Consider the following 25,002-nt stretch of genomic DNA (forward strand, 5'->3'; position numbering starts at 1 on the left):
TCTAGATCCCTCTCACTGCAAAGAGGCCGCACGCACGCAACTAGAGGGCCGCCCTCGATCACAGCTGGAGAAAGCCCGTGCAGAGCAACGAAGACCCAGCCCCACCAAACACTAATTGATAGATTAAAATTTAAAAGGAGATGAGGCATAAGGGAGGGAATGATTCTGCGCAGTTGGCTACTAACAGCTCTCTAGAACTACATATCTAACGCTGTGGTCAGCTGTGTCCTCTTCAGATACTTCAAGGAGAGTATGCTTTTCTGGACATAGATGTGAAAAGCCACCAGCCATTGTCTTTTTGAAGTCAAGTTTTTTCTCCCTGAATCCGCTCCTTGTAATTAAATCTGTTTTCCTCAGATGCTGACAGAGACATAAAAGCCCATCAAGCTTCAGCTGTGTCATAGTGATGCCTACAGAGAAAAACAGCAAAATTCGGAAGGCAAAATCTCGTGAACCTGGTGTCACAAACCAGACTTTGAATCTCGGAGCACCCACCAGAATGCTGAGAATCCTCAAGCACACTGAACACGGACAAACTTCCAATATATTCTAGAAGAGCTACACCCTGGGTGCAGTTAAGGTTAACTCCTGGTGCTTGTCAAGTTCTTTGGTGCTTTATAGGAAACAAGAAAATAAATTTTAAAATTCAAAATCGAATTTATTAGCAATGCATCCAGGCATATGAGCCCCACCACTGTGATTGCTGAATTATAGTATCTAAAATCAGAATGGACAGAACACATTAGGTGAACACAGATGTAGCAATTCTTCGATCTAAATGAACTCCACAAAGATCACGTGGCCGCTTTGCACTTGGCTCGGTCTGCATGTTGTAACTCATCCAGGACATTTCTGATGTTCTCAACACAAACTTCTCCTCTGTGGTGTTTTTTTGATGCAAGATTCCATACGTTTTCAAATTCATCCTCAGAAAGCTTGACACCAATGTTACATAATATCTCTGAAATCTAGAGGGGGAAAACATTGAAGTCAGACCAAGATTTATGGGTATTTTAGTCTGTATTCTTTAAAATATCTTGGTAATATCTAAGACTATGGACGTTCATCCCTTAAAAAGTGTGTGGATGTGTGTGTGTGGATATGAGTTTGTGTGTGCGCTTATTGCATATGATAAGCACATACCAAAATTCCAGGCCCGTCAGTTCAGGAATCATTTTGTAAATATGAATGAATATGAGGGTGCTCAGCTGTACTAGCCGATAACAAAGCTCCTTTCAAGTCCAGTGTTTCTGATCATGTTAAAGGGAGGCAGCCAGGGACTTCTCGGGCATGCCAGTGGTCAAGACTCTGAGCTTCCAACGCAGGGGGTGTGGGTTCGATCCACAGATAAGTAAAAAATAAATTTAAAAAATTTTAAATAAAGACAGCCAAATTCAAGGAGAAAGAGTAAAAGAGTTAAAGATGGCAGCCTCACTAGATTTGACCTTTATCCCCGTAACCCCTTATGTGTTATCTAAACCCCTAGCATATTAGTTTCTCTTTTTTAAAAATAAGAACATTTATGAAACATCTCTAACTGGCCTGTGTAAACTTTAACCATACTTGTGGGCATGCAAATGTCAGAGAGAGAGAGCAAACTTGAGCAACTGAGCAGACTGAAACCTGAGCATGTTGGAGTTCCCTGGCAGTCCAGTGCTTAGACTCAGGCCTGGGTTCCATCCCTGGTCTGGGGACTGAGATCCCACAAGGCATGGAGCATGGCCAAAAAAAGAAAAACCTGAGTATACTGAAAACTGGGAAACTTTACTAGTCATCTCTCTGCAGTGACAGACAGGAAAAGGGAGAAGGGAAGGGGAGAAACAGGGTTTATATGGTCCAGGGAAAATAAAGAAGAGAGAGAGAAGAACAAGTAGTGGGAAGAAACATTAGAATGAGTGGAGAGGAGAAAAGATCTGGGGGGAAATGAAACTAAGAGAGGAAAAGCATTTACTAGAAAGCACACAGGAGGGAAGCAAAGAAGGAGACGGAAAGAACGGTTAGACGGTGAACAGGAAACCCAAGGAAATGGCCCCGCTGCTGCACACACCTCCTGAACGGAACCCTAACAACTAAAAGGTCCCATGGACGTGATGTGTCTTGTGGGAAATTAGCAGTAAAATCAACCACACTCGAGATTCAGAAGAGCAGGGCTGCCAGCAGCGGCAGCTACAGCAGAGGTTCTGTTCCCACCCAGCGGCGGGGAAGGGATGTCCCTGCAGAGTGCGCCTAGGAGGGGTCTTGGGCATCCCAGACCTCCGCCCCGGCTTCCTCCTCTGCTCCTTGGGAGGCATTTCTACTCCATCCTGTGTATTGATAAGCCAACAGAAACCCATCTATGCTAAGGGCTTCCCAGGTGGCGCTAGTGGTAAAGAATCTGCCTGCCAATGCCGGAGAGGCAGGAGACTCAGGTTCCATCCCCAGGTCGGGAAGATCCCCTGGAGAAGGGGCTGGCAACCGGCTCCAGTATTCTTGCCTGGAGAATCCCATGGACACAGGAGTCTGGCAGGCTACAGTCCATGGGGTCACAAAGAGTCGGACACAACTGAGCTGAGCGACTGAGCACACACATCTATTCTCAGGGTGATGCTGTTCTCCAACCAGGCCTCGAGGTCCATTTTTTTTTTTTTTTAATAAACTTTTCTTACAGCAGTTTAGGTTTCTAGAAAAATTGCAGAAACTACAGAGAGCTCCCATATGCCCCATCACTTGCACCCCCATTTCCCTTATTACTAATTCTTTTTTTTTTTAAACTTTACAAAATTGTATTGGTTTTGCCAAATATTGAAATGAATCCGCCACAGGTATACATGTGTTCCCCATCCTGAACCCTCCTCCCTCCTCCCTCCCCATACCATCCCTCTGGGTCGTCCCAGTGCACCAGCCTCAAGCATCCAGTATCGTGCATCAAACCTGGACTGGCGAGTCGTTTCATACATGATATTATACATGTTTCAATGTCATTCTCCCAAATCTTCCCACCCTCTCCCTCTCCCATAGAGTCCAAAAGACTGTTCTATACATCAGTGTCTCTTTTGCTGTCTCGTATACACGGTTATTGTTACCATCTTTCTAAATTCCATATATATGCGTTAGTATACTATATTGGTGTTTTTCTTTCTGGCTTACTTCACTCTGTATAATAGGCTCCAGTTTCATCCACCTCATTAGAACTGATTCAAATGTATTCTTTTTAATGGCTGAGTAATACTCCATTGTGTATATGTACTAATTCTTTTTAAAAGCTTGTTTATTTGTGGCCGTGCTGGGTCGTCATTGCTGTGCAAAGGCTTTCTCTGCTTGCGGTGTGCTGGCTTCTCAGTGAGGGGATCTCTCTTGTGGTGGAGCTCGGGCTGCAGGGCGCGTGGGGTTCAGTAGCTATGACACGTGAGTCCGGTAGGTGCAGCCCCAGGCTCCAGAGCACAGGCTCAGTAACTGTGTCTCTCAGGCTCGGGAGCACAGACTTAGTAGTCGTGGCTCTCGGGCTTAGCTGTTCACCGCATGTGGGATCTTCCTGAACTAGGAATCGAACCCGTGTCCCCTGCGTTGGCAGGATTCTTAACCACTGGAACACCAGGGAAGCCCCTATTAATATCTTTTGCTTTCTTCTTCTGGCTATGCCACATGGCATGTGGGATTTTATTTCCCAGACAGAGATCAAACCCCTGGTGCATTGAGAGTACAGAGGCTTAATCACAGGACCACAAGAAACACTGCATTAAGTGTAGTATATTTGTTACAAGTGATGAGCCAGTATTGATACAGTGTTATTAACTGCAGCCCACAGTTCACGCACTCTCTGTTGCATAACCTATGGATATTGACAGATGTGTAATGACGTCTATCCACCATTAGGTGGCGGTAGAGTAAAGAACTCGCCAGCCAATGCAGGAGACAAAAGAGGCGCGAGTTCGGTCCCTGGATCCTGAAGATCCCCTGGAGAAGGGAATAGCAATCCACTCCAGTATCTTGCTTGGAGAATCCCATGGACAGAGGAGTCTGGCGAACAACAGTGCATAGGGTCGCAGAGCCGGACACGGCTGAAGCGATTTAGCACACACCATTATGGTATCTCTTTAGGACCCCATGGACTGTAGCCCACCAGGCTCCTCCGTCCATAGAATTCTCCAGGCAAGAAAGAGTACTGGAGTGGGTTGCCATTTCCTTCTCCAGGGGATCTTCCTGACCCAGGGACCAAATCCGGGTCTCCTGCATTACAGGCGGATTCTTTACCAACTGAGCTACTAGGGGAGCCCCTTTATGGTATCATACTGCCTTAAAGATCCTCTGTGCTCCAGCCATTTATCCCCCATCTTCCCTCTGGCACACTGCTCTTCTTACTTCTCCATGGCTTTGCCTTTTCTAGAATATCATTTGGTTGGAATACTATTTGTGCAAGCCTCTGGGTTCTTACTTTCTACCTAGAATCATGAGATAAACAATGACTTACTGGTTAAAAGAATATTTTTTTTTTTAGTTAAAAGAATTTTAAGCATCAGGAAACAAGCAGGAGATTTTCATTTGTTTTGTCAGCCCTGACAGCCTATTTCATAGGCCCTTTAGAGTGACTGAGGGAAGAGAAAATACAGTCTGTGGGTGTCTCCTCTCCACCATCTCTGTGCTGGGTCGAGGGTCCCTTCCTTGGGACCACCCAGCAAGCATCACCCTGTCTTTCTGCCCAGCCCCTTTCAGTGGGGATGAATTGCTGCAATGAATATCACTAATTCTGCGAGTTTGTAAGTGAGGGACCCTTCATCTGAAGTCCTGGAAAGCATCGTAGGTCTGTTCACATCATTCCCAGCTCTGGATCTGAAAGTTCAAAGAAGGCGTTGCTCCCTAGATCACAACTCGCCTTCCACAATGGCAGATCCAGACGGGCTACTCTGACCCAGACCTGCTATTACTTCTCAGCCCTCAGAACCCCAGTGGCTATTCTGGCCTAGCTGGTTGCACCTGCTTGAAACCCAGCGTAGGAAGAAGATCACCTGGGGTGTGACGACCACGTTTTCCAAGTGAAAAAAACGAGATGCATGTTGGGCGGACACACAAGAACAGGGCAGAACATTTTAAGCCAGGGCTTGCTGCGATCACCTGAGATAGCAGCTCGCAGAGAAGGCACAGGGCCCTCCTCACACGTACTCGGTGGTTTTTGGAGACCCACGACCACAGGGAGACTCACACAAGGAAGGGACTGAGCATCTTTGCTTTTTAAAAAAAATTATCTTTGGCTGTGCCGGGTCTTCGCTGCTGCATGTGGGCTTTCTCCAGGTGCAGTGGGCAGGTCTCCTCTCCAGTCGCGGTGCGGGGGCTTCTCTCGTTATAGAGCGTGGGCTCCAGGGCACGGGCCAGTAGCTGCGGTGTGCAGGCTTAGATGCCTCCTGGCATGTGGAATCTCCCCACCAGTGATGGAACCCATGTCCCCTGCATTGGCAGGCGGATTCTTAACCACTGGACCACCAGAGAAGTCCTGGGCCTCTTTGCTTTTACTCAACAAAGAAGAATGTTGAATGTTAGAAAAACATTTTTCTTTTTAGACATAGGTCATGGTGAATATATAACATGAGTGAAATGCCTCTTATCAGAGTAAGTTCTACTTGAAGAATTGTACCAAATATCACAACCAAATCGCACTTGATCCTCAGGAATCCTAATTTGAGGGGCTCCTGATGACTTTTATAATATAAGAGCTCAAACAAATAAACCTTTCAATCTTTGTGTGCCAATGTCAAGTTGGCCTTTCTTTCAACCCTTTTGAAATCCCATGCGGTACCTCTTGTTTGGATCTGGTCTTGAAGAAGTCCCTTTCAAAGACCCCTTTCTGGGCAAAGATGGTAGGATGCAGCAGTGAGTAGGCATTTCCCTCCTCACCGTAACTGGTCCTGTCGCTGACTCGGCGAATTAGGGGGGCAGGAATATCCGACCGAATGGTTGGAACGCCAAAAGTGGGGTAACCTAGGACATCAATCGAGGGGGAAAAACAGACATTCTAAATATAGCAGCTGCCACTGAGCACTGGAAACGTGGCCAGTCCAAACTGAGATGTGCTGTGAGTGTAAAACACACAATTTCAAAGATTTAGGCAGTACCCAAAGAAAGAATGTGGAACATTTAATTAGTCATCTTATATTGATTCCTTGTTGAGATGGCAATGCTTTGGAGATACATATTGTGTATTATATGTACATACAATAGTACAAATATGTACTATTTAAAAGAACACTTTTGGCTGCTCCATGTGGCTCTCAGGATCTTAGTTCCCTAACCAGGTATTGAATCTGGGCCACAGCTGAGACAGCACCGAGTCCTAGCCACTGGGCCGCCAGGGAATTCCCAATATACTATTAAAGTTAATTGCACTTGTTTCTTTTTCTTAATGTGGCTACTAAAAAATTTTAAATACATATGATGACGATTGTATTTCTGTTGGACAGGGCTATTCCACAGAGAACAGTGAGATCTCATCACAACAGAATGTAAAGTGTGTCTATGAAATCCAGTAAAGAAAAACGTGTAAATCCTTAATCATGGCCTTACTCCAAAAAAGGGATCTTAACCGACATAAAAGAGCCTTTCTAAATAACCAGCATTCATCATGATTGGTACTGAGATTCCGGGGTCTATGAGTTGAATTGTATCCTCCCCAGACTCTAATGTTAAAGTCCTAACCCTAGTACCTCAAGAGGTGACCTTATTTGGAAATAGGGTCACCGCGAGAATAATTAAAATGTGGTCATACTGGAGAAGGACGGACCCTTGGTCCAATATGCCTGGAGTTCTTATAAAAAGGGGACGCGGGGGCACAGACACTCACACGGGAGAAACCCACATGAAGATGAAGGCAGAGATTGGGGTGACGCAGCAGAAAGCGAGCAGCCCCAAAGACTGCCAACAAACACCCAGAAGCCAGGATGGGGCCTGGAGAAATGGCCCCCTCACAGCCTCAGAAGGAAGCCAGCCTGACAACACCCTGATCTCAGACTTCCGGCCATCGTGGAATCACGCATTTCTTTTTTTCTTTTTTTAAAATTTTATTTAAATTAATTTTTCTTGCAATACAGTTGCTTCACAACACTGTGTTAGTTTCTACTGCAACAGCAAAGTGAATCTGAGTGGTGACCTAAATAGGAAGGAAATCCAAAAACGAGATGATCATTCCTGCTGTCTAACCATTCAGCTTGTGGTATTTGCTGCGACAGGCCTAGCAGGTTAACAGACGGAGAATGAGAACGAAGGAGCTGCTCTCCAACAGCTCCTCAAATGTTGAGGGGAAATCTGTTTCTAGCTAAGAATCACTTGATTTAAGTCTCCTACCACTTGGGACTCCCCTGGTGGTCCAGTGGTTAAGACTCCAGGCTCTCAATGTGGGGGCATCAGTGTGACCCCTGGTCAGGAAACTAAAACCCCACATGCTTCATGGTGCAGCCAAAAAAAAAAGTCTCCTACCACTTGCTGAATTCTGAATTCTGACAGTATCTAACATTCGGGGTTCTGAGCTATAATGGTTTCAATTTCATTATCACAGAGACAATCATTTCACTTGGGTCACCATGAACACTAGCTCAATTCAGCCTATATCTAGTAAGCCCCCCCTGGGTCCTTAGAACACAGAGTTGAATGAAAGGTCCTAGGCTTTGAGAAAGTAAGAGCCTAATGGAGGCTGGGGACAGCCAAGGGCAGACCCTTCTGCGTTTGCTGCTCCTTTTAAAACTCAGCATATAAGGTAACAAACTTACAAGTGCAAGGAACAGCGCCTACGACCGCACTGATCTCGGAAGAAGTCGTCTTGTAGCAATCAGAAACTTTATCGCTTGGCCTCAGAAGTGTCCGCAGAGTCTTTTCTGAGCTCCCTGGTTCTTTTAAGACAGTATCTTCAGGCTTTAACAGGAGAGCTGGTTCAGATTCTTCTACATTAGCCTCAGCAGGGTTTGCACAATCCGATTTTCTACCTTCAAACAAAGGAAAACGGGGGAAAAGTACAGGACAAAGTTACAACCCAGGGCTCGCCCTGTAGCAAGGTGCGTTTTCGCAGTTAGTCTCTTCTTGCTGGTGAAAAGGGAGGCTGAGCTGGTGCAGACACTTCACTGACACCAGAACTCGCTCTGGAAGCACAAGTTCATACACCAGGAAATGTGAACAACGTCTAAAATTTCTATTCACCACCCTGCTCATTTCACTCTAAAGCTTTTAAGTGTGAAACACCAAAAGAAAACAGAAAACATTTTTTCTTTCCTTTTTTTAAAATTAGAGCTCATTTTCATATTTGACTCGAACACAGGATTACCAGAGCTGTTCCTAGGACTATGCCCTGGGAAAGGTAAGAGATGTATTTGGAGTGGATCGCGGCGGGGGGACGCCACGCACTGCGACATTTGGAGGAGTGAGGAGAACTCGCTGTGCGCGCCCACTTCTACAAATAGCCCCCTCCAAGTCAGCGTACAAAAGAAAACCCTGAGGTGCGGCTCTCATGCTAAGACTCGGCCTCTCCCGCAGCCGCGCTCCGCGGAAGCAGCTCCGCGGCCGAGGACTCAGTCCTGACGCAGCGTCTCCCGGACCGGAAGTGCGCCGCCTGCGCCAGGGGGCGCGCGGCCGCCCGCGGGAGGGGCCGAGGGGCGGGGCGGGAGGGGCCGAGGGGAGGGGCGGGGCGGGAGGGGCCGAGGGGAGGGGCGGGGCGGGAGGGGCCGAGGGGAGGGGCGGGAGGGGCCGAGGGGCGGGGCGGGAGGGGTCGAGGGGCGGGGCGGGAGGGGCCGAGGGGCGGGGCGGGAGGGGCCGAGGGGAGGGGCGGGGCGGGAGGAGCCGAGGGGCGGGGCGGGAGGGGTCGAGGGGCGGGGCGGGAGGAGCCGAGGGGAGGGGCGGGGCGGGAGGAGCCGAGGGGAGGGGCGGGGCGGGAGGGGCCGAGGGGAGGGGCGGGGCGGGAGGGGCCGAGGGGAGGGGCGGGGCGGGAGGGGCCGAGGGGAGGGGCGGGGCGGGAGGGGCCGAGGGGCGGGGCGGGGAGGGAGGAGCCGATGGGAGGGGCGGGGCGGGAGGGGCCGAGGGGCGGGGCGCGAGGGCGGGCGGCGCCCGGCGGCCGCTCGGGACCGGAAGACACCTGAGGCCCGTCCCTCCCTCAGCTCCTGCGGCCGTGGCCCCGAAAGCGTCAGGCCCCGGGTTCCAGATCCTCTAATCCCCTTCTCGCGCCGCTTCTCCTAAAGGCAGAAATCCGGAACAAGTATGACAAGTTTTTAGAAAACTTCCAGAAAGCCAGCTCCTTGAAGAACTCAACGCCTTTTCTCTAGCCGACAGCGCTGGGAGAGACCATTCCTGAGCCCCTGCTGACTGACCCTTCAGCCACTATCTTAGAAGAAAAGGAAAGAGGAAAAACCCCAAAACCTCCACTGAAAAGGGCTGCTGAAGTCAGGACCCCAAAACCAGCAGCAATTTGAGGAACCATCTGGTTTGAAAACAGGCTTCTGCTTTCCCCGCTACTGCATGAGTTGTGCCAAGAAAGAAGACTGTCACCCTCTGCTTATCTCTGAGAGGACTAGGGGCGAGCTGTTTTCTATAAGAAGCTTCATTAGGTAGAAAAGATCTTCCTGCTCTCCTTCTAGTGGATAGAGTAGAAAAACCGTCCCAGAAACTGGTAAGGGCACCCATCCTCAATAAAGCCCAAAATGTGGCATTGGCTTTGCAGAAATAAAAGTGAAAACTTTTTAGAGGAAGAGATATTCCAAGAGCAGATAAAAATGCAAACAACCTTTTAAAAGGTAATCATCTCTAATAATCCAGACTTGAAAATTAAAGCAAATGAGGTGTCATTATATAACAACTAAATTACCAGAATGTTTGAAATAACACTCAATGGTAGCTAGATTAGAGTAAAACCTTCTCACAGTCTTGACTGATAAAATTGCAAATGGGTACAATCATTGAAAAAGGCAAAATGAAAACAGTTACTTCTGGGACAAAAATGACATTCATAAGAAATGAGATATAATTAGAAACAGAAAGCCTTCTGAAAGATGATAATCGTTATATGGTCACTCATATTACTCTTGAAATATTTGGAAATAACCTAAGTTTTAGAGAGTGAGGAAATGGTTTAGTAATTTACAATACATCAGTGTGAAGGAACTGAAAATGAAGTTTACAGAAATCGTGAAAGTATCTCTTCGTTCCATAGAAATTTGAGACCTAAGTTTATTTGAAGCCAAATAAAAATGGTACATTCACTGTGATTTTAGCTATTTTAAAATATTTCCATACACGCTTGCACAAATGTATTCCTACATGTGTATATATCTATATGTGGTTAGTGATGCAGGAAGATATTATGTAAACATGAAAATGTTTGAATAAAAGTCAAGATTAGGGTTGTCCTTTTCTTAAAAAATGTAAAAGATCAAATTCTGTTTTACAATTGACTTTTCCAGGGAAGGGAAGCTAATTTCTCTAAGAATATGGTTTTCAAACATCTTTCTTAAGAACCCTCTTTCATATTTTGGGTTTCTGTGTAAATTGCTTTGCTCATAATTGTTTTCTTTTGAGTAAGTAATACATAATTCCAAACTCAAGAGATAAAAAAACATAGACTGTCCCTTAGCAACCTATCCCTACCTCACCTCCCCAGAAATAATAAATGTTATCAGATTCTTTCCTGTCCTTCCACTTATACTCTATGCATGAAAAAGAAATATGTATATATGTGCATATTTTTAAATACATAATATTAAAGTTGACAAGAGTTGAACTCCCAGGACAAAGAAAACATGTAAGTACATTTAAGAATTTAGCAAACCTTCAAAAATTAAATACCTTTAATGAGGACCCGCTCTTCATACTCTTTAAGGGGGGTTTTATCTTTCCAGGTAAGAAAATTCGCAAATTCGAGGTAGTTAATCAGCCCGTCTTTATCCACATCACAGTATTCAAATAGCTGGTCCAGGAGCTTCTCGTCTAAGTGCAAGCTGGCCTGGTCACACGCTTCCTGAAGCTCAGCTTTGTCTATCACCCCATCTCCCTTCTGTTAGACACAAAGCAAGAAAAGGTGACGTGAGCATTGTCTTCAAGAGCAGAAGTGGGCAATGTCTGTTATTTTCCTTGAGAAAAAAAAAAGTCTATCACATAAATTCCAAGAATCTGTCTTATTTTTCACATAGTAGTAGCTAGTAGCTCAGTCGTGTCCGACTCTTTGCGACCACATGGACTGTAGCCTCTCAGGCTCCTCCGTCCATGGGATTTTCCAGGCAAGAGTGCTGGAGTGGATTGCCATTTGCTTCTCCAGGGGATCTTCCCAACCCAGGAATCCAACACGGATCTCCCACATTGCAGGCAGACGCTTTACCGTCTGAGCCACCAGGGAAGCCCCCTATTTGGTTTTTTTTTTTTTTTTCACATAAGAAGAGTCAGTCTTTAAGCGAGATTGGTCCTCATTGTGTCCATCTGATATGTACCCAGTAATTTCAACCCTTTGTTCATTTTAGGATCTTTGTCTTTAAATCATGCTGCCTACACTCTGGTGGAATAGGCCCAAGCATGATCCACGCTTGACATTTCATTTGACCAGCACTATATACTTCCCACAACGTCCTACAACTTTCCATGCTTCCAAAGCTTTGAAAACCTCTGGTTCCAACTGGGCAGCCCATGGTCCTCCACGCCACTGCCTGATAAAGAGGAGAAAGTGGCAAGTGGATGCAGGCCAAGCACAGGGAGGTGGGTTCAAAGACAGCTGCCTCTGGGGAACTCCCTGGCGGTACAGTGAGCAGTTAAGACTCCACACTTCTTCCACTGAAGGGAACATGGGTTCAATTCCTGGTCAAGGATCTAAGATCCCGCCGCACTCTAGCTATTAACACTCCCCTGGGCAAGAGGGGCAGTTTCCACCAGTTTCAGACAACAGTTAAAGACAGAAGCACTTAAAGTGAGCTGCAAAGCAGGAAAGGGAAATTTAGAAAGGCTGTAGGCAGAACTCGGAGAAGGCACTGGCACCCCACTCCAGTACTCTTGCCTGGAAAATCCCATGGACAGAGGAGCCTGGAAGGCTGCAGTCCATGGGGTCGCTGAGGGTTGGACACGACTGAGCAACTTCACTTTCACTTTTCACTTTCATGCATTGGAGAAGAAAATGGCAACCCACTCCAATGTTCTTGCCTGGAGAATCCCAGGGACGGTGGAGCCTGGTGGGCTGCCGTCTATGGGGTCGCACAGAGTCAGACACAACTGAAGTGACTTAGTAGTAGTAGGCAAAACTGGCTACACTTGGAGGGGTGAGGACCTGGAGCGGGGGATGCTTGCTAAGGAGGAATGGCCAGAGCGGGGCGTCTTACCACTCAGCCCTGCTGCAGCCTGTCAAGCCCACCTTAAATCCACCCGCCGCTGACTGTGAAAGGTCCAAGCCTCCCTACCAGGGGCCACAAGGGAGCTTTGCCCTCTAGAGAGACTTCCCTGAGATAGACAAACTCCCAAGGGAAACCATGAGTGACTCACTGACTAGCATTCGGCTCCTAGGCCCAGAGTTGGAGTCACAATGCTCACGAAGGCAATCCCTTGGAAAATGAGAAACTGACCCAGTGAATTCCAGATGAATTCTAGATAAATTCCTGCAGCCCGACCCACAGGCCTGGATAAGGATCCTAACCCTCCTGTTGAAACAGAATTAGGATGTAAAATATATTATCTTGGCAGGGAGCTGCAATGTCCTGGATAAAGCAGACTGCTTCATTAAATTCTCTGCTGTATGCCCAAGTCAACAAAAAATGCAGACCCCACAGTCCTAACAAAAGCAATGGGGGGACAAGGGGGATGGCTGTTGAATCAAGGGTCCCCCAAACTAAAATAGATGGTGGCGATAATGAAAATAAATGCTTCTTACCAAGGACAGAGCCACTTCTGCCTCTGCATCCTTTATTTCTCTCTCCCCCACACTCAAAACCCAGCTGTTCTAAGGAGGACGTTGACTCGGTGTGAGCCAAAGTCTGCTCACATGGACAAAGTCCTACACGTGGACATCACCAGATGGTCAACACCAAAATCAGAGTGATTATATCCTTTGCAGCCAAAGATGGAGAAGCTCTATACAGTCAGCAAAAACACTGAGGACATTGAGGTGTGACACCTCACACAAAGGTGTTAGGGTTAGGTGTGAGCCAAAGTCCCCTTGTCCCCAGGGGGACTACGGGCCAGAGGTATCTGTGCAACTTCAGGGGGCAGGGACTCAAACTGCTATGGCGTCATAGGCTGTGGGTGCCAAAGCTGGCGTCCCACTCAGTCTGTAACAAGCAGAGGTGTCAGGAATCCGCTGGTGGGGGTTAGGCAGGGTTGTTCAAAGTGGAGAAGGAAAGTTCAAGGTGCATCATTTCTGTGGCTTCCACTGCTGGATGCATAATTGTGTTGCTGCTCTCCATACCCGTCTGGGGCATGTTCCAGCCCTTCTGACCAGAAGCCACAGGGAGACAAGCTAGGACTTTGGGGGCCTCACAGCTCTCGAGACCCTTTGAACTGCAAGTCTCTATGAAAAAGCGTTTCATGAACCTGAAACCCAGGGTCCTCACTGGTCTGCTGTGGCTTTCAACCTCAGTGAGAGCTATGAAGGACCAAAACAAGCAGTCGCTCTCCTCAGGGGGTGGACTGCTGCTGCTGCTAAGTCGCCTCAGTCGTGTCCGACTCTGTGCGACCCCATAGACAGCAGCCCACCAGGCTCCCCTGTCCCTGGGATTCTCCAGGCAAGAACACTGGAGTGGGTTGCCATTTCCTTCTCCAATGCGTGAAAGTGAAGTCATTCAGTCATGTCCGACTCTTAGCAACCCCATGGACTGCAGCCTATCAGGGTCCTCCTGTTCATGGGATTTTCCAGGCAAGAGTACTGGAGTGAGTAGCCATTTCCTTCTCCATCGGTAGGTGGAACTCGTTTACTTTCATGGGTCCAGCCAGCACTCCCCTTGAACCTGTATATTTTTACTGACTCTTGAATTGTTGCCAGTGTTTTGGATGCCACATGGAAAACTACAGATTGGAAGATTAAAGACACCTCTTTTCGAGTCAGAGATCTATAGATCAACAGAGGAATGGATAAAGAAGCTATGGTACATATATTCAATGGGATATTACTCAGCAACAAAAAAGAACAAAATAATGCCATGTTTGTTGCAACATGGATGGGCCTAGAGATTGTCATACTGAGTGAAGTGAATCAGACACAGAAAGACAAATATCATATGATATCACTTATATGTGGTATCTAAACAAAAGGAGGAGGTACAAATGAACTTATTTACAAAACAGAAGTAGAGTCAGGAATGTAGAAAACAAACTTTTGGTTCCCAGGTGATGGAGGCAAAGAGATAAACTGGGGACTGAGAATGACATATACACACTCTGTGTGTGCTAAGTCACTTCTGTCATGTCTGACTCTTTGTGACCCTGTGGACTGTAGCCCGCCAGGCTCCACTGTCCAGGCAAGCACACTGGAGTGGGTTGCCATTTCCTTCTCCAACCTGAACACGTTATACACCTGAAACTAACACATTATAAATGAACTTTACTCCAATAAAAATTTTTAAAAAAGAAAACCATGGAAACAATTCACAGCTGCTGAGTGAACCATCCAAGTAATTCATACAGCTGCCCATGATAAGGGTCCATCCTCCTGTAAGGATGGCTGGGATCAAGCTTCAGATGGAGCCTGAACCACCCAGGGGGCCACCGTCACTGCCGGGATCCGTCCTTGCACCAGACATGGCGGTACAGTTACCCTCAGACTGGGCGCCACGTAAAGCCGCCGGCCCGAGCAGAGGCTGCCACCACATGCTGAACTCGCGACTCCGGCCGCCAGCGGACCCGTTTGTCTCGCGGTGAGAGAGGCGCCGCGCAGAGGCACTGCCCCCCGCTCCGGCCACACTGACGACGTGAACCTGTGTGCCCTCCCAGAGCTGCTGGCGGCGCCTGTCGCTGCTGACACGGCTTCAACTTACGGAGTCGCTATTTCAGGCCAGTGAGCCAGCTCCAGTCACAGAAGCGCGGCCCGTGGGGTGCATCTGAGTCACGCGCTCTGCCTTCCGGCCCCTTTTCAGCCTGGCGGTGGCACGACTTGCAGCACAGAGGCTCCTCTGCGATGAGCCGTCAGTCCAGACACTCAATGAGCCCTCCCTGCCCCCAGGCACCCAGGGCTGAGCCTTGGGACTGCCTTCTCAAAGCCATCTCCCTTCCTCCCCAGCTCCTGGCTCACACATCTGAGTAGACCTATGTTGTCACTGACGGAACTGTTCCCTAAAAGGAATCTTCCCATCCCAGCTACTTCCTGGATAATAATTAGAATAAAAGGAGTTGGAATGACACATACAAATTTTGAAAATCTAAGACTCTGCTGTGACCATTCTTGGACATGATGAGTCTTTGTGTTGTTTTTTTTTTCTTCCCTTCTAGATTTTACATTCCCTGAGTAAAAAGCCTGCACATTATCTGGAATAATTTTTGATGTACTATGAGTGTTCAGCAAATAACAGTATTAATCCTCTAAGCCAAGAAGATTCATTTAGGAAATCACAGTTTATTTGTTCTGTTTTGTTTTGCTTTTCAATTAAATTAAATCTGGGCACTCAACAATATAAGATTCAAACAATCAAAAACCATCCTACAGCTGCACCAGGAAGACCCCCATCTTATTACCCTTGCAGAAAAAAGCTCCTCAAGGACCCTGAGCTCTATGCCGTGCGTGTTAACAGTTAACTATTTAAAAGGTGTATCAGCATTGAAGAATTCTCAGTAATTTTCTTCCTGCTTAATTTAATTTTATCATAAGGAATGTGCCTGGTGGTTCACTAAGATAATCAACAGCTATTAAGATGATCGTCTTGCCTATAATTACATGTAAAATGAAGAAGTTTCAGAAAGGAGAGCACTGCGCATCCTGCAAGTCCCCTTATTCACGTCGCTAGCGTGTGGATTCTCCAGTGTCATCTCTGTAGATCCTCAGAGTTGAATACAGTTAAAAATATACTTGTTCAGAAATGAATCAGTGCCATTCACAAAGATGTGGATGGACGTAGAGATGTCATACAGAGTGAAGTAAGTCAGAAAGAGAAAAACAAATACTGTATAATATCGCTTTTATGTGGAATCTAGAAAAATAGTGCAGATGAACTTATTTGCAAAGCAGACATATAGACACAGACACGGAGGACAAACGTATCGATACCCAGAGGGGAAGGGGGGATGAATTGGGAGATTAAGATGGACACATTTACACTATTGGTACCATGGATAAAATAGATAACTAATGAGAACCTACTGTGTAGCACAGGGAACTCTACTCAGTGCTTTGTGGTGACCTAAATGGGAAGGAAATCCAAAAAAGAAGGGAGATATATATATATATATAATATTATATTATATTAATAGCTGATTCACTTTGCTGTACAGCAGAAACTAACACAACATTGTAAAACAACTATAAACATATAAACATATAAAATATGTTTCTACTTGTGCATTTAATTCTAAAGAATACTTTTTAAATTACCTGTAGATAGCAATCAGACTTTATTAAAAATCAGAGAAACAGTTGAATACTTTCTTTAAACACAACTTTGTGAGAAATGTTGTTGATGACTGGCATTTGTCCCAACATAATTAGTATAAACTTAAATGAGATATTTAACCCATGTTTTATTCGTCAGTATACCACAGACACATAGACCCCCTAATCTAAAATAAAATGAATGGGCTTAAAATGAATTAGCCAATGAGTGATCAAGATTTTTTTATAAGATAAAAAGTGTGAAGTGTCACTTTTCTAAAACTGTACTCAACATCAGAAGGGAGATAAGAATATCATCTTTTCCCTTTGAGATAAACTAAAATCATTCTGTTCTTTCTTTTCTTCTGTCAAGATGATGAACTGTTACATCATCACAGGTTTCTTTATGAGCTTTTATTTGTCTGTTTTAGACTCGTTCTAAAATGGTTTTGAAGCTGCCTAGAAAAATAAGTACAAAGAGAGCCAAAAAAAAAAAAAAGTGAAGAAATCAGGGCAGAGAGAAAAATAAATTTGGAATGAAATAAGATGAAACCTGAAGCCAGAAGAGCGCACAGAATGTATGCTGTCAGATCTCGTTCACAAACTAGACGTGTTTCTCTGGGTTGGCTCTACGCTTGCTGGTGGCCAAGACAAAAAGTTATGTACAATCAGTACAAAATTCATGCTGCACAAGAGGTAAGAACGAACCAGATACTTAGACAAAGCACGCTTATTTGCTCTAGAAAGACTGGGCTTCCTTCTAAGGAGGATGTATGTGACGAAAGTAACAGCCGCATGGGCCTGCGAATGCAAAGTCTGCCACGTTTCACATTGTGTAGCAGGATCCTAAGCGCAAGCCAAAGGCGGTGCCGCTTGGTAAACGCTGCAATGGCCTAGGATGATGTCGGGCAATTACACAGCCCCACATCCATCTGATTTGCTCAAAGCATAAAATGTTTAGAGTAGCTTGAAAATGGAATGACCTTGCTCTCTCAAACACTGAAACCACACCTGATTCCCGTGGGGAGACGTGTTCTAAGCTTGACTGAGACCAGACTGGTGGTACCATGTGTGCAAGTTCAGAGTGAGGCAGAGACTGTCCATCCCCCACGTTCCCAGCACACTCCAGTTAAATGATCCTTAAGAGTGGTTCTCAAACCTGAACACACAGCAGAATCACTGAGGAGCTTGTTAGAACACAATCGCTAGACCCCAATCCCAAGCTCCTAATTCAGGGTGTGTGAGGCGGGCCTTAGAAAGTGCATTTCTAGTATCTCCCCAGGTAACAACGCAGGTGGGTAAAGAACCTGATTTGACAGCACAGACCAGATCCAGGGGTCAGCAAGCGTTTCCGACAAGGGCCAAAAAGTCTGTTCAGCCTCTGATGCACTACTCTGCATGTGTAACTGCAAAATCAGCCACAGACAATACTTAAAACACATGGGCACATGCATGTACTCTAGCAATCCCACTCCTGGGCATATACCAGAGAAAACTCGAATTCAAAAGGATACATGTACCCCAGTGTTCACCACAGCACTGTTTACAGCAGCCAGGACGTGGGAACCACCTAAGCGTCTATCAACAGAGGAGTGGATGAAGATGCGGTGTGCGTGTACAGGGCACTACCTCTGAGCCACGGAAAAAGAATGAAACAGTGGCATTTGCAGCAACATGGATGGACCTAGAGATGATCATACTGACTAAAGTAAGTCAGGCAGAAAAAGACAAATACAGTATGATGCCACTTATATGTGGAGTCTAAAATACGGCACAAATGACTTATCCACCAAAGAGAAACAGACTCACAGACAAAGAGGACAAACATGGCTACCAAAGCGGAGAGGAGGTGGGGGAGGGATAAATTAGGGGTTGGGGATTAACAAGCTACTATATAGAAAGTAGATAAACAACAGGGACTTACTGTACAGCACAGGGAACTATGTTCTATACGTGTGTGTGTGTGTGTGTGTGTGTGTGTGTGAGTCACTCAGTCATGTCCAACTCTTTGCAATCTCATGGACTATAGTCCGCCAGTCTCCTCTGTCCATAGAGTTCTCCCGGCAAGAATAATGAAGTGGGTAGCCATTCCTTTCTCCAGGGGATCTTCCTGACCTAGGGATTGAACCTGGGTCTCCTACATTGCAGGCAGATTCTTTACCATCTGAGTCACCAGGGAAGCCAAGATCAAATCCAGTCCACCACCACCTGTTTTAGTAAACAGTTTTACACGCCCATGTAAATGGTTGATTCACGATGTTGTATTAGTTTCTGGTGTACGGCAAATGTGATCCTGATCTACACCAGCTTGCTGGACCTGTAAGCCCATGCATAGACCAAAAATCTCCCCTTCACTACTGGCCTTGTCATAGTGCCTGAAGGCTGCCAGCAGAGTGTCAAAGTTTTGGTAGTTAACTTTCTTCAAGTGATGCCGCGCTGCCGCTACGAGGGCTCGCTGTCTGTCCTTGCCTCGGAGATACTCCCCTGGAAGCCTTCTGTGGATGAGATCACCAACTCCTATTGAAGAGGGAAAGAAAAGTCTTTTATCTGAATTTAAAGTCTGTCACTATTATTCACATCCTAAAAGACAGAGAGACCTAGCAACTTCTGTGAATGAAAAGACCTAATGCCAAGACTATTAAGTAGCATGACAGAAAAACCTTTTGTAGTAAAAAAAAAAAAAAAGTGTACACAGTAATTGATGAAAATGAATACTTCTGCTATATGCCACTTCTCCATTCAATGAAAAAAATCTGAATAAATGAATTTTATGAGAGAATCATGAGCCCACTCAGCTAGCAAGTCCTCTCTTAAGACAGCAAAGCTCTTGCCTGTCTAAAGAGACAGGCAGACAAATGTAAACATTTGTCTACAAGGCCGAGATCTGAAAGCTGGGGCTGATTCCATGTGCCGGTCACTCTGTGTGCCTTAGGGCCACTGGACCCCTGGGAAGCCTTGTGAAAGCTGGGCACGAGTTTCCTGCTCCTCCTTAGTGTGAGTTTCCATTCCGCCTTCACTCTGCTCATCAAGTCTCCACTTCTCAGTCCTGCTTCTCTGTGACCAGCACGGGAGACCTGCCTCCATCCACAGTCCATTAACTGAGTCCTGACCCACAACCGCCAGTAACAACCCCTCCAATCCACCAGCCACAACTCCCAGACCCCAGCCTTGCTTTCACTTTTCTTTCATGACTTAAAGGAACTTTGTTGAATTATGACACAAAGTATATTCACACTGCCTCTAAACCCCATTCCTTGGCATGTTTATGGTGACAGAGATCAGACAAGAGGCGACCATGTTGCTTCAGATATGATGGTTTGGCGGATGTCACCAGAAGAAACCTCTCCCTCTGTTCTTGGGCCCCATGGCCTATACCCCACCCTTCCTGCTTTTACTGGCACTGGCTGTGATATCCTGGGTAGGTTAATTTAGATTGCAACACTGATGGATGCAACCAGAGATTATCATACTAAGTGAAGTAAGTCAGAAGGAGAAAGACAAACCCCGTCTGATGCCATTTGTATGAGGAATCTAAAACATGACACAAATGAACCTACCCATGAAACATACAGAATCACAAACAGAGAGAACAGACTGGCTGTGCCCAGCGGGGAGGTGGGGAGGGACGGAGTGGGATCGGCAGATGCAAACTATTATATATAGGGTGGATACACAACAAGGCCCTACTATACAGCACAGGGAAGTCTGGTCAGTACCCTGTGACAACCCACAATGGAGAATTTTAAATATATACATATATGTGTGTGTATATACACATAATTGTATCACTGTGCTTATACAGCAGGAATACATTTTAAATCAACTATACTTCAATGTTTAAAAACTTAAAAAATTGCAAATTTGCCTGCACTTCAAAGCAACTAATATTTACACCTACTTTGTGCAAGGCTTTATATTATTAGGGTCTCTCGAGGGTCTCTTTTAATAGGTATTAGTAGGACCTCTAAGTTTATTATAAAGTTAGGAGTTAATCCTGCATATTCTGATAAAAGCCTTCTTTCTAAGGGTAGACCCTTACTCGTATGCGTGAAAAGCCTACTACCAGTGCTGATTCCAGAAACAGGGCAAGTGCTCGGACGAAGATAATCTGAAATGGAGTCAGCGTCCATCAGACCATCCTAAAGTGGGCAAAACCCGAGAAAGGCTCTTGGAGAGGCAGTGAAGTGATTGGGTGAGGGGTGATTTCTGACAAATAAGCATGGCTGCTCTTCCCCTCACATTTCTTCCCCTGATGTCAATGCCCTGGGGGCTGTTCTGTACAAGGAAGCCCTGCCCCCCGGCTTTGCCACAAGACGGCCCTTGGTTGAGTCGGTTTTGTTTTTTGTTTTTATCTTGAGACCCCTTCCATCTACATTAACATCCAAAAATAACTATTGAATGGTCAGCCTGTGGGTGAGACGCAGGCTGACCCTCTCTTCCAGCCCGGCCCTGGGAGAATACTTATGAAGCTCATGGCAAATCACTGAAGACTACTCAAGACCCATCGCTGAAGAGCTGAAATCGGGAGTACAAGCTCTGGCCCTCGGAGAGACTAACGCCTTCCCCACCACACCAAGGACGTGAGAGAAGCCAGGCCAGCTCCGCGGCGGCCCCCTGCCCACGACCAGCTCCCGTGATGCACCCTGCCCCACCAGCTCCCGTGATGCACCCTGCCCCACCAGCTCCCGTGATGCACCCTGCCCCACCAGCTCCCGTGATGCACCCTGCCCACGACCAGCTCCCGTGATGCACCCTGCCCACGACCAGCTCCCGTGATGCACCCTGCCCCACCAGCTCCCGTGATGCACCCTGCCCCACCAGCTCCCGTGATGCACCCTGCCCCACCAGCTCCCGTGATGCACCCTGCCCCACCAGCTCCCGTGATGCACCCTGCCCGCGACCAGCTCCCGTGATGCACCCTGCCCCACCAGCTCCCGTGATGCACCCTGCCCCACCAGCTCCCGTGATGCACCCTGCCCCACCAGCTCCCGTGATGCACCCTGCCCCACCAGCTCCCGTGATGCACCCTGCCCACGACCAGCTCCCGTGATGCACCCTGCCCACGACCAGCTCCCGTGATGCACCCTGCCCCACCAGCTCCCGTGATGCCCCGCTGCCTGCCACCAGCTCCCGTGATGCCCCGCTGCCCGCCTGCTCTGGGTGCCCCCTCAGTCACCCCTGCCCGGGTGCATTCTGGGAGCGGCACGCAGCCCGGGCCCTCTTCCAGAGGCACATTAACAGAACCAACAACCCCAGGCCTGGGGATGAGGCATTCTTTGTGTCGTTGCCTTTATTTCCCCAAGCAAGAGGAAGGGAGTAATCCAGATCCAGTAGAAAAGCCTACGTGTCCTCAGAAGCAGGCAGACCCTCAAGCTTTCGGCAGAACAGACACCGTGAATTAACCTAACGGTAGTCACAAGGGACAGTTAGGGTCAAGTCTGTGTGCATCCGTGAGCTCCGTGAAAAGTCTAGAGAGGACTGAGAGTCCTCTTTCCCAGTTACAGCGTATGCTGCCAAGGCTGCTGCTGACACGTGCATACTTTATAAACTATTAATGGCAGAGTTCTTCCTTTCATTTTATAACACTATCTTGTCACTCAATTTATCACGTAGCTCAACTGCATTAAAATCACCCATAGAGTGTATTAGATATGCCGGTTCCTGGGATCCATGCCCAGATAATTCTGATTCGGTAGGCTCTCATGTACACTAAATTTTAGGAACTTCCCAGGTGGCCCTAGTGGTAAAGAACCCACGTGCCAATGCAGGAGACAGAAGAGACACAGGTTCGATTCCTGGAGGAGGGCATTAGAAACTTTGTCTGTGTTTCACTCTCAACATGATAAACTATGTGTTGGATTCATTGATTCATGCTATAAACCCCTGGAAAACAACGCACTGTGCACAAGACCCCAGGCATCAAACAGACAGCAAGTTGGGGCACCCCCAGCATGAAACTGCCCTCAAGTAGGCAGCTGACCATGATTATCTACTTGTTTTTCAGACTAACTGATGGATTTCCTAAATCACTCCTTACCAGAGCCTCTAAGATGGGCAGACATCCATTAAACACATAACAGTTGATCTAAAAAAAAGTATGATCTCCTAATGTGGTGACTCACCATGCTTAGAACATCATGTTGCATTAGCAAATAAGTATTTATTTTACTTGTTAGTGAGCAGACTTTAGCTAACACCCTTTCAGTGCGTGTTCTAAGTCGTTTCAGTCGTGTCTGATTCTTTGCAACCCTATAAGCTGTATAGCCCACCAGGCTCCTCTGTCCATGGGATTCTCCAGGCAAGAATACTGGGGTGGATTGCCGTGCCCTCCTCCAGGGATCAAACCCATGTCTCTTCTGTCTCCTGCATTGGCACGTGGGTTCTTTACCGACCACCTGGGAGGTTCCTAAAATTTAGTGTACTTGCTGCTGCTGCTGCTAAGTCGCTTCAGTTGTGTCCGACTCTGTGCGACCCCATAGACAGCAGGCCATCAGGCTCCACCATCCCTGGGATTTTCCAGGCAAGAACACTGGGGCGGGTGCCATTTCCTTCTCCAATGCATGAAAGTGAAAAGTGAAAGTGAAGTCCCTCAGTCTTGTTCGACTCTTAACGACCCCATAGACTGCAGCCTACCAGGCTCCTCCATCCATGGGATTTTCCAGGCAAGAGTACTGGAGTGGGGTGCCATTGCCTTCTCCATAGTGTGTACTTGAGAGCCTACTGAATCAGAATTATCTTGGCATGGGTCCCAGGAATCCATATTTAATAAACTCTATAACTCTATGGGTGATTTTAATGCAGGTAGACTGCAGACTATATTTTGAAAACCACTAATATACAGCTTAACCCTAATAAGCTTTCAAATAGTTTTGCCTGGAGAAGGCTGCTACTGAGATCACTTAGCACTAAAGACAAGACCCTGGTAAGTTTCTTCCACTACTTCATAGACTGATTCGTTGATCGCCTGGTGGGAAGAGTGGTTCTTCAGTGTGTGGTTGTACAGTGCTTTCTGGAACCTGAATGCCCCTACAATTCATCTGGGAATGTTGTGAAAATGCCATTTCTGATCCAAGAGGTCTGAGGGTAGAACCCGAGAGTCTGCATCTCTAAGAGCCTTGCGGGGACACCAACACTGCCTGTCTGCAACCACATTTTGAGTGCAAGGATCCGGTACAATATTTGAATTCATTAAAAAGTTGCCTCAGTTCACTGTTGATTGTTTAATATAGGCTTTATTTATATTCTAAATAAAGTTCTAAGCCTTAACTACACTTAAGGAATTCATTACCAGGACTTTAAACTGTGCCTGTTTCAAATATAATAGGACAATGTTGCTTCTTTCTTGCGCTACAAATTGTTCTCATTAATGTTAATATATTTTAAGCCTTTAAAATTGGAAGCTTTGAGAGAAGGAGATGGTGAACTTCACTGCATAATTTGGGCGGCGGGGTGGGGGGGGGGGCAGGATTTTGTCTTTGTTTGCTTTTTAAAAAGAAACTGTATATTTACCGTAGTCCTCAGGGTGGAGACAAGCCCCAAATGTGTGGTCTGGGAGAACATTCATTGTTTCCGCAATGCTATCAAAGAAAAAAGTTTCTTTAGTGAAAATTCCCACCACATGGCATCCCTGGAATTTAAAATATGTTTTCCATACGTTTTTAATCACCTATATTTTCTCCTATAACCAAACTATAAAGATCAAACAGAAGTTCTCCAACAGATTTTTTTCTCTAATCTCCAACTCACATTAGCAACGGCTGAATGCTTTCACTGGCTTTCAGTGAAAAGGCCCAGATGGAAAAAGAAAAAACAGAACATGGTCCCAAAGTAGAATTATGGAAGCATGCATGTATACAAACATACTCTATCTATAGAGAGAGAGGAGAGGAAAATGTAACACAATAAGTTAAATTTCTGAGATCCTAGAAATAAAGCTTTACATAAAATTCTTCCTCTTTCTTTTCCAAATGCCCTCTCCGTTTTGGAGACTCAGTACTTTTCTGGAACCCCAAGCTCTTAGGAGGCTAACAGGGTTCCCTGATTAACACAAAAGGATGATTCTTATTTAACAGATAGACTCTAATAGAACACAAAGCAAAATTTATGACAGGAGTACTTTGTAAATTTGATCCAAAAACATTATCAATTTTAAGTTACTCATGAACTTACGGATCTAAAACTCTTCCAAGTCTATGTTGAAACTTTTCTTTGAAATCATCAACTCTCTTGGATACAATCTTAGCTCCTCTTTTCCTATAAAATTAGAAAATAGTCAGGTGTTTGTATTACCCAAAGTATTCTTGGCTACCAAATATACATATAGTGAAGAATACCGTAGTTTTATTTGGGTCAGTTCAGCTCATTTCCGTCGCGCAGTCGTCTCTGACTCTTTGCAACCCCATGGACTGCAGCACGCCAGGCATCCCTGTCCATCACCAACTCCCGCAGCTTGCTCAAACTAATTTCTATGGAGTCAGTGATGCCATCCACCCATCTCATCCTCTGTCATCCCCTGC

At 46.3% G+C, this 25,002-nt stretch overlaps 1 protein-coding gene across 1 annotated transcript in view; it reads right to left on the reverse strand.

Annotated features, from left to right (window-relative positions):
* Positions 1 to 603: 603 nt before the first annotated feature.
* EFHB (EF-hand domain family member B) overlaps positions 604 to 25,002 on the reverse strand; it is a 64,256-nt gene continuing 39,857 nt past the window's right edge. Inside the window, exons 7-13 of the mRNA XM_055570029.1 lie at positions 24,656 to 24,739; positions 23,996 to 24,063; positions 18,849 to 19,003; positions 10,786 to 10,993; positions 7,731 to 7,943; positions 5,768 to 5,949; positions 604 to 968 (exon numbers count right to left, since the gene is read on the reverse strand). Coding sequence (XP_055426004.1) covers positions 795 to 968; positions 5,768 to 5,949; positions 7,731 to 7,943; positions 10,786 to 10,993; positions 18,849 to 19,003; positions 23,996 to 24,063; positions 24,656 to 24,739 — 1,084 coding nt within the window. The 3' untranslated portion in view covers positions 604 to 794. The remainder of the gene's footprint in view (positions 969 to 5,767; positions 5,950 to 7,730; positions 7,944 to 10,785; positions 10,994 to 18,848; positions 19,004 to 23,995; positions 24,064 to 24,655; positions 24,740 to 25,002) is intronic.

The sequence above is a fragment of the Bubalus kerabau genome, chromosome 2 (genome assembly GCF_029407905.1).
Source record: "Bubalus kerabau isolate K-KA32 ecotype Philippines breed swamp buffalo chromosome 2, PCC_UOA_SB_1v2, whole genome shotgun sequence".
Classification (NCBI taxonomy): Eukaryota; Metazoa; Chordata; class Mammalia; order Artiodactyla; family Bovidae; genus Bubalus; species Bubalus kerabau.